Raw genomic sequence first — 13,814 nt, 5'->3', positions numbered from 1 at the left:
TTTTTATGTATTTTCTTACCAGAAACTTTAAAAATAATATAGAAAATCCTGATTTGTAATTTAATGGAAGTTTTGGAATGAATGTTGATGGTCTAAAGCTGTTTGAGCAGTTAGACATTATGTGTATATTTTGGTCATTGGCAATTTGTATACAGTAGTGCCTCTGCACTGAACAATTTACTTGAAGGTTACAAAACATTTTGCCCATATAAAATCACTACAAAAATATGTACCAATTATGTATATTGATTTATGTGAATTTGTCTTGACCGTAATGATATTATTTTGAAAAATTACACTTACGATTTTGTATTCAGAATTTTTAATATATCTACAGAGCATCTAAATATAGTAGATATTTAAAACAATAAAAATTAAATATGCATCAATAAAATACAAAAAAGTAACAAATTCAACCACCAGAACTGTAACTTTTATTTGCTAATAGATATTGTAATAAACAGGCTTACTCCATCTGTAAGACCCTGATAATGCCTCTTAGGAAATCATAGAAAAATAAAATACAATAATTAGTAATTTGTACTTTGTACAAAAATCTTATTATGTTGCTCAGCAGGTAGTTTTGCTAAACACCATATTCTTTCAGCAAATAGATGACATATGTAATGCAGTACACCACAATCCCTCATTGAGAGCTGAGCATTCTATAACACTATTAACTTGTAAGCATGCCAGCACATGAAAATTTACATGGAACATCATAAAATTACATATTTTTATAAGATGAAAACAATACCACCTTCAAGTGAGTATGGACTACTTCACTGTTATAGTAAAGTAGGTAATAGGTAGGATTGCAGTTCTATTGTTTATACCCTTTTACTGTATTTATCTCTCTATCATATTGTGATACAACCAGAAAAGGGAACATAGGCTGTGTAAGAGACCTGAGTGGAAGGCATATATAGAAGCTCTAAAAAGTGATGTAATACCAAAGAGAAAAAAATAATACAGTGCTGCATTTCTTTATTCTCATAAACAAGATCTTTCCCTGCCTTTTGCAAGACTAGATGGGTACAGTGCTAAATCCATAATCAGTGACAGGTTACAAAGAGATTTAAAAAATCACATTCTTACTTATAGGAAGGATGTAGTTTTCAGCTGTATTTTTTTTATTAATCAAATGTTGCTGTATGAGGGATTAAATGTCTTAACTTAGATGTTAGCTAGATATTTTGTATAAAAGTACTATTTAATATTAAATAAACTTTTAAGGATTTGTGCTGTAAAGATTTTTATAACTATTTTGAATACACTGCAACTATTCACATCTGCCATTTAATATTTGAAATGGCCATTTAAATATTAAATGTTTAATCAAATACATATTTATATGTACATAAATCTTTATATTTTTGGCTATGATAAAACAGCAGAAAAATGTGGAGAGCAATCTTATTCCATTGTTCACAATCTAATTTTACAATAAACCCAAAGAATAAATATGCACATATAAATCCCAACACATTGAATTACGTACAGCCTATCCAGAAATAAAGCTTCATGCACAATGAAAAGATCATACATCATTCCTATAGATAGGGAGCCTTCATTAACAGAACAACCATATTGCCTATTTGTTTTTCCTAAATGACAGCTGGTTTGATGTTTTTCATGTAATGTGGAAACAAAATATTATTTTAATAAACAATTAGAGCCTGATTGTCTTTAAAAAAAATTCAAGTGGGGGCTCACACCTTCCAAAATAATGTTAAAAAAACCCCAACAACTTGAGTATACAATACATGTCTTTCAGGATATATATATTCATCTTTTCCCTTTCCAAATATATCTTTCCCCTCTATACTCCCTTCCCAGCCCCATATTGACTTTTATCTCTTTTTGGTAAAATAAAACGACTCACATAGTAATATCCTTACATTTCTACCACAAATCTATCAAACTATCTGCATATCACACAAACTGCCTTCCCTCCCTTTGAAGTTCTATGCATCTTCTATTAAAAACTAACCTCCCTACTTATGCTATGAATACTAACCCTTCTCCCTCTCAAGGTTTCTTCTATAATTATATTCTCTCTTGCATGACCAGTTTCCCCCTTTCTACCAGATCATTCTCATTAGTATATAAATATGCTCTAGCCTCCTTTCTCTAAAAACACATGAAACCAAAACCCTCTCTTGACCCCACATCTCCCTTCAGTCACTGTCCTATTTCTCTTGCTTTCTTTACAGTAACACTTTTTGAAAGAGTTGTTTGACACTGACTCCACCTTCTTTCTGAAAATCTTAATCACTTCAACCAGGCTTCGACTTCATTACTTCACAGACACTGACCTTCTCAAGGTCTTGAATTATTTCTTTGTTCTAATCTTGACTTCTTAATAGTAATTAATCCAGGTGACCAAGTGCATTTTTTCCCCCTCTCTACCTTACCTTACACTTCTCTGTGTCCTCTGCCTAGCTTCTAAACCATGGAATGCTCTGGGCCTCAATCGAGGCCTACTTTATCTTACAGCCTTTTCCTGGTGATTTCAAAACTATATACCATGTATATACTGATGACTTCTAAATATTGATGCTAAGCCTAACTGATCTTGAAACTCTCATTTACACTTATCTATTGATATCTCCACCTGAGTATCTACAGGCATTTAAAGGTTTATATGCATACAACCAAACTTTTGATTTTTCCCCTCCAAACCCTTCTGCATCACAATGGACTCAGTTTCTTATTCTACAAATGTAGAATTTATCTTTTTCTCTCTTCTTCATTCTTCATGCCCAATCCATTATTAGCAAGCCCTGTTTTAAAACATACCCCAAATCCATTTACTTCTCTCCATCTTTTCTACTTGCACTTTAACAAAACCCACTGGTTTTTTCCCCCTTGAACTATCACAGTAGTCTCATAAATGTTCTTTGACGCCATTTAATTTTTGCTTCTGTCAGCTCATTTACTGTGTACCAAGCACACTGTTCTCCCAAACACTCCAAACTCCCACACGTTAAACTATTCCCTCTGCCTGGAATGCTCTTACCACAGATTTTCTCATGACTGGTTCCTTCATGCTTTTCAGATATCAGTTTAAATGTCACATCCTCAGAGATTTCCCTTACCACTTAATGTAAAGAAGCCATAGTCATCCTATGTAACATTATTAACTTAATCATCAATATAACATGTACTAATGTTTCTTTATTGTGTATCTTTATCACCGGAAGGTCAATTCCATGAGACAAAGGCTTTTGCCTGTCTTGTTCACCCCATGAACAAGACACTGATACATGAGTGTTCAATAAACATTATTTGATGAATGAATGGACTTATGGATAATTATATATAACTAAAGAAATCAGTATATATTTATGAATACTATTTTAAAATTTAGGAATTATACAATTTTAGACCAGCAAAAATACATGACTTGCTTTAATTTTTGGTTTGTTTCTATTCCCCATAGTGTAAAGAGCTTTGACTAGACAAGTCATGATTTGTTGTTGTTATTGTTCTTTATAGATACCTATTTCATTTAATAGTAGAGTGATCAAGCTTGTATGGTGGAAAAGGGAATGTTTTGCTTCCTCATAGGGATTTTGGAGAAAATAAGCAGTTTATACAAAGATGGGATGGCTTTTCACTTTTGTTTTAAGTATCTCATTTGGTGAAATTTAAAAAATTGATTAAATAGTAAGCAATGAAAAGTTACTATAAAAATATATGTTTACTGTTCTGAATACACAAAAGCCAATGAAGGATTTCTTTTTGTATTTCCATTCACGAGGAAGTAAAAAGTTTTCTTTCTCCAACAGGCTTTTTGGGATATTTGGCCACTATTCAATAAAAGACGAGTAACTTTAAAAATAATAACTTCTAGCCACTATGTTATGGTATTTGGCTTCAACTTCTTTGAGAATTAGAAAGTTACAAGCATTTTGAGGCTGAATGGAGGTGTAAAAAATAAAGCAGCTCTTTTAAAAACACATTTAAAACAACTGAAAACAATGGACTATTTTCAAGGCAATTTACTTGAAAGAATATAAACATTTAGAGATCAAAGATATAACATAAAATATACTTGTACAATATTTTTAAAATATTTAAGACTAAAATTTATGTAACTGCATAAAGCATAAATGCAAGACTACTCTTTCAATTCAATTATTTTTATCTGCATTTTACATATACTTACCATCTTATATTTAATAAAGCAGGGGAAAAAACTCTTAATTTTTAATGGGAGTGATTTATTAATATGTGTAAAGTGCTTTGACAGTCTAATATTCAATGTATTTTTGTGCAAATTCTTTGATTATTTATGCCTTAAAATAAAAAGAATTAGTATGGAAATGTTAACAATCATGCTCATTTGGTCTATTATTAAAATAAAAATAATAAACTTCTATTTTTGAAAATATTCCTTTTTAATTTTATATATCAATATTTTTTAAACAAATATTATTGGACTTATACTTGTTTTAGAGATTTCCATCTTTAAAATTCATTTAGTTTCATAATTGCCAATAATAGAAACATAATTTTCAGCTACTCCTTTCTAAAGTGTTTTTGTTCGTTTTTAAAATTGAGGTAATTAATAGTTTTAACACAAACTCCACTTCATGTTACCTTTTCATCTTTTCCTCAATTTTAATGGAACTTGATCTGTTTCCATATTCTGCATTCATGCTCTGCCTCTGATTTTTAAAAAATGAGGTTATTATAGAGGTATAACTAACATTTTAGGAAACATAGATTGTTAATTAACAATGATTCCTTCAGAATTCAAAATTAAGTTTGCACTGCATATAAAATCAAGCCCAGGTGTAGTTTGTGAAAACTGTCCAAAGAAATTTATATTCTGCAGTTATTAAAATGTTCAATGGCACAATCTAAGCTGGAGCATGATTAACAAAATGATTAATAATGTATCAGAACGAAAGCACATAGAGTAACACTTAAAATCATTTTCATATTTGTTAGGACTCTCAAGTATTGTGCCCCTCCCCCCCTAAAGCTCACATTTCACATTTTCATTTTTTGCTCTTGGAGGCCTAAAAAACTAAAACTATATCAAAACTGTGCAGTTGTAAAAAGAAAATTAGATTTTTGGATAGTATAGATATATTCTTACATTTTGTTGTTGAATACATACACATGTTATTGGAAGAAACATTACATTAAGACAAATTAAAAACTTCAATGACAAACATTTATGCACATTAAACCTTATTTTCCAAATAAGTGCAGAAATTTTAAAAAGCTCCAATAAGTATTTATTATATTGTTCACAAAATTTAGTATTGTTTTAAAGATACTTTTGAAGATATGCAATAATAGCTCTAGGTAAAGTGCCAATGCCTTTCAAACAAGTTAGATTTCACAATGCTCACGCCAATCACATAAGCCAAAACATAACTCATTCAGTTATAAGTTAGCAAAGGAGAGGCCATTGATTTTGTTGTAGACCACAATTTTAAATAGATTTATTCCAAAGACAAAAATAATGTGTGGCAATAAATAAAGCATGTACAGTCAAAGAAAAACATTACAACTTTAATATTGATATTACTGGATAAATATTTCTAAAGCACAGAAATTAGTACTTTGTATGAAAAATGAGCAAATAGAATGAATATATTCTGGCTTCTCTTTGACTGAGTGAAGATGTGTTTAAATGAAAATTTAACAAAAGCATTATCTATCTAAATGGGCACATTTCATTCTACAAATTACTAAATGTGGAAGAGAGACTTAATTTATTACAAAAGCAATAGAAGAGGATATTTTAAATGAGATAAAAATCGTGAAAGTGTATTGTATACTCATTTTTATGATTTAGCACTATTCACTCCTTCAATCATGATTTCAAAAAGTTAAATGATATTTGGTCTTTCTAGAACAGAGGCAAATTAAGTCTGTTCGAAGGATGATGATCTATATAAATGTGCATAGAGATGTTCATATCAATGTTGCTTGTCATGTAAGCTCACATTTAACTCATGAAAACAAGGACGTCTATCTTCAGAGTTAATAATTCCTAAATGTCAAATTTGATTTAGACATATGAAAAGTGAAGTTTCTCATGTCCTTGGAGTTTTCTTTATAATAATATATTATTTTGGAATAAAGGTAGTTCTGCCTTCAGTGAAGACTAATGAAATGGAGACTCTGATGCGAACTAAACAGGAATCCTGAAGCAGGGTTGTTCTCTCTCTCTTTTTTTTTTATAGAACACTTAATGCCATATCTCAGTTCTGATTTATTATTTGAGTTGATAACTTATTATCTTAACTGAAAGCGAATTTATGATGACAAATTAAAGACAACCAGAGGTTACAAATAATGGAGAAACATGAATAAGGACAGAGCTTTCCTTGAGAGATTTTTGCTAGTTCTGATACTTTTCTAATTTACAGCTCCCAGGAAATAGTGCTCTTAATCTGTACTTTATTTTCTAACCTAAAGTAGAAACTACATCTTTACATTACATTTAAGAGCTATTTTTCATCTTCATCTGTCATGTACTTCTTTAAAGGTGGTGGAATTCTTTAAGATTTTTTCTTTTAAATGAAACATGTATAACGTTCTCTTAATTAAAAGTTTTCTTAGAGATTTAATATTCTGATTAACCAGTGCTGAAATTCAAGCAAGAACCTTCCTTGGTTTTGTTTAAAAAGAACTTTGCTTTCAATGGGAAAGTGCAAACATAATAAAATGCAGGGGATTTGGCATCATTGAGAACACAAAACTTAGTATTTGCCAGATTATTTTTTAAAAGAGTAAGTGTTTTCTTTTACTAGTGCTTTACTATCCTTAGTAATTGAAAATTTTTCTTTTAATATTTTCTTTCATTTTTAAATACAGTAATTTTGAATCAACAATGATAAGCTAAAGGTAGACTTTCAAATCTATTCCAAAATCCTATAAAAGCAAATGCCAACTGAACAAAAATCCTCTTTTGAATTAAAAGTAAAGAACCCAAGGCTTTCAGTCAAGATGTAAATGTCCTTTTAAAGACATTTTATATAAATCTATCATTCATTTGAAATTTGAATTTAATTATTTGTAGAAGAAAGATAATTAGAACTACATTTTGATGACCTGGATCTTTTTCCCCCAGAAGACACGAATATCATGTCATCCCCTGATAACATAAAATAGTATTTTTCATGCTAAGAAATCTTTTAAATACCTAATATATATTTTTAAGGGAACAGTAAGGGAAAGATGGAGTATTTATTTTCTTGCAATGAAGGTTTTTGTTTCTTTATTTCACCTAGTAATATGTTAGATATATCATGAGTAATCATCTCTTTCCCTTGTTAAATGTATCATATATGAAAGAATTTTATGCAACCATTGCAGGTTCATACTTATTCTTATATTTACTAAGATTAGTGAATTGGCTTAGGCAAGAGATTACTAAAGAATTGTTTTTAAAAAGTGTCTGATGTTTTCTAATTAGTAACACCTTTGAGGTAGTGAGTCTACATACACATGAACAGAAAATATGGCCATGAATATATCGCTGTGAGATGACAATAAGAGTTTTTGATTCTTTTAAATTAATAATAAATTTCCTTAGCTAAAGCTATAGAAAAGGGTCATCATCATCCATTTTTGCAATTACTTTCCAAAACACTTAATTTCCAGTTAATGAAAATCCAGAATGCAGATGTTTTGTGACTACAAATGCTCCCATTTATGTGGTAGGACCCAAACTATTAAAGTATGATATTTGCAACGTTTCTTCTTCCCTCCACCCTCAGCATCTTTTATGGAGACCAATAAGGCCTTTTTGGACTTGCTCTGCTACCTTTCTTTTGCTGATAAGGGTAAGGGGTGTGGTAGGAGCTGAGAGATGGGATGGAGGAATAAAGAGAGAACAGAGGGGACTGAGAAAGGAAGGTTTGGAAAAATTAATGAAGGAATAGAAAAAAGATACCTAGTATTCATGAACCGTTTGCGACAAGAGATTTAACTGACTGCTGTACAGAGTGGAAATTGGGTAGGGAAAGAAATAAAAATGGATTTTTAAGGAAAAAAGTCACCCTTCAGAAGACTTTCTATAAAGACTGCTTTTCAAGGATTGGATTTGGATTTGTTTTCCATTCATGAACTGAGGCCCTAAAGCTGAAGCTGGAAGTCTATTTTATTTACGTGATAGCTAAATAGGTTTTGAAGGATAGTACAGAGTGAAATAAGAGAAACCATCTTGATTATGGCATGCATAACTTAGTTATCAACAGTTATAACAGCGCAAAAGTGCTATAATTATTGATTCTGGTTAAGCTAAGAGCTTTGCAATTTCTGACATTTTAAATTTAACGATTTATGTACCTAATCTCGATTGTGCATTGTTTTACAATTTTTTTCAGATATGCCTTATGAGAAAATGAGTTGACTACAGGCTGGAAATTGACCAACCAGAATATAAGATGAAAATAGTTTCTTCATCTGTCTGATTGTCAAAATCCAAAAAGACTCTCACTAGTATAGATAAGAAAATTTAAAATAATGCAGGTACATGAATATAGATGCATATTTTAGTTATCAAAGATTTTTCCTGAAGGCTTGTGATTTATGGAAGTTACTCATTTTCTTCCTATAATTAAGTGCTATGTTTATGCATATTAAAGTTTTAATTACTGAATATGTACACTAGTAAATCTCAAAATATTTCATGTAAAATTTTCAAACATATTTGACAACTTAACTATTAACATTTCTGCATATTATCATACCCTTGGGATCACGGACTCTGTGATTGATAGGCGGTAAAGAAATAGCTTTATTTTTTAATGTTTCAGTTTAATATTGCACACATATTTCAGCCTTGCTCTGACCATAATGAGGTTCAAAATTACACTCTTAGGATTATCATGCTTATAGTTCTAAAAAATGTAAATGTAATTTTAAAGAGGATTTTGGGTAAGAGACAAAGTGAAAAGACAGTTTATAAAACTAGATAAGGATGTTAGGGAAGAAAAAAAGTATAAATTAACCAGATATGGATAGAATCAGGCTTTTTTAAGGAAAAAATTTCTTAACAGAGAACTTCAATGTGGCAAACACTGAATGCTTTTTCTAAAGAAATTTAAAGATTTCATCAAAGTATACAGATGTTGCTGACAAAGTCCTATGGAAGACCATAATTATTCTATTCCTTATTTTTCTAAATACCTTTTTTATTGTATTATAAAAATAAATATATATGGTTAATAAATTTAATCTGTTTTACATCTGTTATTTACGTTATTATTTAATATATATTTGAAGACAGGTAAATGTGGATATTTTATATTTCCTCTAAATGTATTCATATTTGTGTAAATGTATCAAGCAAACTGCAGATAGTTTGAGTGATGTGTGACCATGCGGGTGATGGCTGGAAGATGCTGCTAGCTATTTCTGATAAACTTACTTAAAAAGTGATGGATTTCCTACTTTTTTCCTTTTTAGTATACTTCAAGGAGTATTTTAAAGACTCTTCCTTTTAGCTCTATACATTTTTTTTTTTTGAAATGAGACAAATTAAGCTGTGGTAGGCAAAAGTCAGGAGATAAATCATTAAGAAAATAAATATGTGGAAAAGTGTAGTCTAACAGGACAATCAACAAATCTGAAAAAAGATAAACAAAAAAAGTGAATCTCCTTTAATAGCAAGAAAGCTACTGTCACCAAAAAATGTGATTTAGGTAGGAATCTGAGAATGTGGGTAGGCACCTTTATCCATGTGATCAAATAAAAACTGATTTATTACATTAGCATCTTTAGACAACCTGGCCTTTTGGTTTTTCTTCCTTAACACATTCTCCCTACTCTTATAGCTAGCACAACAGTCATTTTTTTTTTTTTAGTTTCACAAAGAACAGCTGATTTTATAATTGAATTTGTTCATAATACAGCACTATTTTGATAAGCTGACTCAGCTTAATTCACTAAAAAATGTATTTGTCTTTTCGACAGCCTCCAAGAAGATTATGACAACAGCATACCTTAGCTGTTTCATGTTTTTATGTTACTGTATTATGAACCCAGATTGACACAATATTTATGTATGTTCATGTGTTAGATCAGTTTATGTTCTCTTTGGAGTATGCAATGGCATACCTGTCTCTTGGAAGGTTTGGAAAACAGCTCAGCATGTTCATGTAACTTATTTTTATGAACGAAACCACAATTCTTAAGCTTGCAAAATGCACTAATATCAAATGGTCAGCTACATGTATTTATTTTCTTTTGCCACCAGGCAACTATTATTAAATGCTGTTTAAATTAAATTAACATTTTAACATTGAATCCAAGGCTATAATCTTAGAGCTTTTATTTCAAGGAATTCTACTGAGAATAATTACTTTTGGAAACTTGTGAAGAAGAGCCAAGGAAATAGTCATGGTTTTATTCTATACTTCACTCTGTGAAAGCCTTTAGAGCAAAGGACTCTGTCATGGTCTTTCTAGAGGTGATCTTTATAAGGTAGTAGAGAAATATACTATAGTACTGTAGTTAGTAAAAAATTAGAGGGGGAAAGCCTCTAAACTACCACCTACTATGAAATACGTAGGACACTTTAAAAAAAAATAGACAAACCCAGCCTTAGAAGATCTAAAAGCACAGTATGTTTCTCCCTTTCCCTCCCCGATAACGCCCTTCTCACCATAGTCACACCTGACAAGAATTCACTACATAAAACCATTGCTCATTTCTGTAAATCTAACAACATCAGGCATCAACAATTAGGCCATTATAAAATAAAATAACAATACGACCCATAGAGTTAAATATAATTACCTAACAAATAAATATGCATGTCAATTTGGAAGCTACTTGATCACAAACCATGAAAATAAGGTCAACTATTTCTTTTTCATCTACCATCAAACTCTAAATACATCATTAAGGAAGTTACATCTGGGCAAATTCCTATGTGTTAAGTCCCTGAACACTTCCCAAATGCTGTTATACAAAGTTACACATCCATGCTGAGTTATTTACCATTGTGTAGTAATATCTGCAGTGGGCCAGGGTTTTATTTGCAGGTTATTCAGAGAGGAGCTAGGAAGCATGATTTAAAAATCCAGGTTGGAAGCATAAACAAGAGTGTGTGCCCCGTAGTCTGAGTAGGGGACAGCAGTTTGTAAAGTGGTGTTTGGAGATTCAGAAGAGCGGGTAGTAGAGAGGGTATCTTTCATTATAGAAATGCTGAGGCACAAAACACCGGTGCTTGTAGTCCTTTCATACATGAAATCCTTTCTCCTGTATGTGCATCATGTGTAAACGTAACGTCTGTATACTGCTGACTATTCGTCTCTGGTGTCCAATGAGTATGACTCCAATTCTTCTGACGTCACTGAGAGAGAAAAAGAGAGAGAGAGGGAGAGAAAGAGAGAGGAGGCAGGGGAAGAGGGGGATAGAGAATAGAGAATATGAACATTTAGATCTGAGATCTTGCCAACTCCTCTTTACTTTTTTCTCTCGCATAAAATTGTGTTTTCAAATTTGGGGAATATCCAAGACCCAAGTATGAGAGAGAGGAAATAAACATTGAGATATGGAAAATATGCAACATGTCTGATTTGCTTTATAAATTTGCCAAAAATTGTATAACTGGTAAAGTAAAAGTTTAAGAAGACATATAAATGAACATTAAGAGTTTGTTACTTTTTTTTTCTCCCTGGTGCCAGTTGAATACATCAATTTAACCTTAAATTTAAGGAAAACTTCAAATTCAGGTACTAATGTAATATTCAGACATGTCATAGCCCTAAACATTATATAATTTAGGTAATTGTATAAATTTTCAACAGTGTTAGCAAAATAGTATGTAGGGCGGAATGTATAATGTGGACTCCATTTGAGTTCTCAGATCTTTCAATAATTTGAAAAAGAATGCCATTGTATTATGCTGAATCATATGAAATTGTCATTACTATTTTAAAACAATGGCAATTTCATATGGTTCAACTTACTAGTTTTAGTATCTAACCTTTTAAGCACATCTTGAGCACTTTTATTGCACACAGGCAAAAGAAAACCTCTGAGACAGTGGGAAAATGACTGGCCATAATACTATAGAGAAGGAAATCTGAAATGACATGATAATATTATATTATTACAATTATTAGATTTGATGAAGTAACAGGAAGTGATTACTAGTATATAAGATGAGCATATATGAGTAATAAATAACTTACCAGGATAAAACCATGTTGATGTAAAGTCTATGATGTGAACAAGCCTAATATGCATTTTAGAAATTATTATAAAATTTTAAATAGCGATTTGAATAAAATATATTCTTTAAAAGAATAGTAGTTAAAAGTGTAATGTCCAACTTCCACTAGAACAGTATTTGGAAATGGTGGGGAAAGATGTGGGAATGCTATAGTAGCCTTGGGAAAGGTAGTTTAACCATGGTGTTCTTGATACAGTACTTGAATTTATAATCCCCTGGGTGGAGCATCTAAACCCAGCAATAACCCTAGTACCACTTACTCGATGCTCATTCTTGAAATCAGGTCAAAAGTTGTAAACCCTGCAGACATGAAGTTATTCTTATATTGCCCCATTTTTATAGAATCCAGCCAGTCACCCACTGTGACAAACAGAGGATATTCAGGAACTTCTCCAGGTGACTCCGGCATTCTACAAGGAAAAGAAACCATGGAGACCATTTAAAGCCAGATAAAGCAAAAATTAGCCAACTTTCTTTTTTCTTTTACAGTAATCTTATATCTAACTAGTGGCCCAGTGCACAAAATTCATGCACAGGGGAGAGGGATGGCCCTCAGCCTGGCCTGCACCCACTCCAATCTGGGACCCTTTGGGGAATGTCTGGCAGTCAGACATCCCTCACACAATCCAGGACTGCTGGCTCCTAACCGCTCACTTGCCTGCCTGCCTGATTGCCCCTAACCACTTCTGCCTGCCAGCCTGATCGCCCCCTAACTGAACCCCTGCTGGCCTGATTGACGCCTAACAGCTCCCCTGCTGGCCCAATTGCCCCCAACTGCTCTTCCCTGCTGGACTGATCACCCATGACTGCTCTGCCACAACCCGCCTCCTCCACTGGGACCGGCCTCTGTGCTGCGCAGAGCCACGGGACCCCCAGGCCTCACTGCGCAGAACGGCCACTGGGCTCCGCCTCCACTGTGCACACGGCCATCCTGCGGCAGCCATCATCTTGTGGTGGCCATCTTGTTACGACGTCATGCACGAGGGCCACCTAGAGTTTTATTAGTATAGACTAGAAGCCCGATGCATAAAATTCATGCAAGAGTAGGCCTTCCTTCCCCTGGCTGCCGGCACTGGCTTCCCTCTGGCACCCGGATCTGGGCTTCCCTCTGGCCCTGGCTTCATCTGGAATGACATCCGGTCTAATTAGTATATTACGCTTTTATTATTATAGATGTTTCCACCCTCTATTTAAAAAAATCTCTAATTTCCATCATATTCCATAAACCACTTTTACCTGTTCAGTTTCTCTTGTCAGGTTGTTTTTTTTGTTTGTTTTTGTTTTGTCTTTTTCTGCTTTTTGACACTACTGGGTCTTATACTTAGTATATCATGAGAAAACTCACATCTTACAACTTCTCTTTATTTCTCTTTCATAAAATTATGTTTTCAATTTTGGGGAATATCTATAAGGAGAATAGCCACAGGCTGCTGTTCACTCTTACACTTTCTTATCTGCCACTGAATCCAAAAAATGCTCTTTTGCCTTTTTCACATTTGCTATGGTAGTCCCTTCTGTTTTTCCATAGTGAATTCATTGATTGAGCTTCCATTTATTTGTTCTTAAACATTCAACAATAATTTATTTTTTTTAT

The 13,814-nt window shown here is 32.5% G+C and overlaps 1 protein-coding gene across 1 annotated transcript in view; it reads right to left on the bottom strand.

The window, feature by feature from the left end:
* Window positions 1-10,297: 10,297 nt before the first annotated feature.
* The window catches only part of EPHA6 (EPH receptor A6), a 955,281-nt gene continuing 951,764 nt past the window's right edge, over window positions 10,298-13,814 (bottom strand). Inside the window, exons 17-18 of the mRNA XM_036349135.1 lie at window positions 12,481-12,630; window positions 10,298-11,335 (exon numbers count right to left, since the gene is read on the bottom strand). Of these exons, the coding sequence (XP_036205028.1) occupies window positions 11,221-11,335; window positions 12,481-12,630 (265 nt within the window). The 3' untranslated portion in view covers window positions 10,298-11,220. The remainder of the gene's footprint in view (window positions 11,336-12,480; window positions 12,631-13,814) is intronic.

This window comes from Myotis myotis, unplaced genomic scaffold (assembly GCF_014108235.1).
Source record: "Myotis myotis isolate mMyoMyo1 unplaced genomic scaffold, mMyoMyo1.p scaffold_m19_p_2, whole genome shotgun sequence".
NCBI lineage: Eukaryota > Metazoa > Chordata > Mammalia > Chiroptera > Vespertilionidae > Myotis > Myotis myotis.
This window is presented reverse-complemented; position numbering and strand designations above follow the sequence as displayed.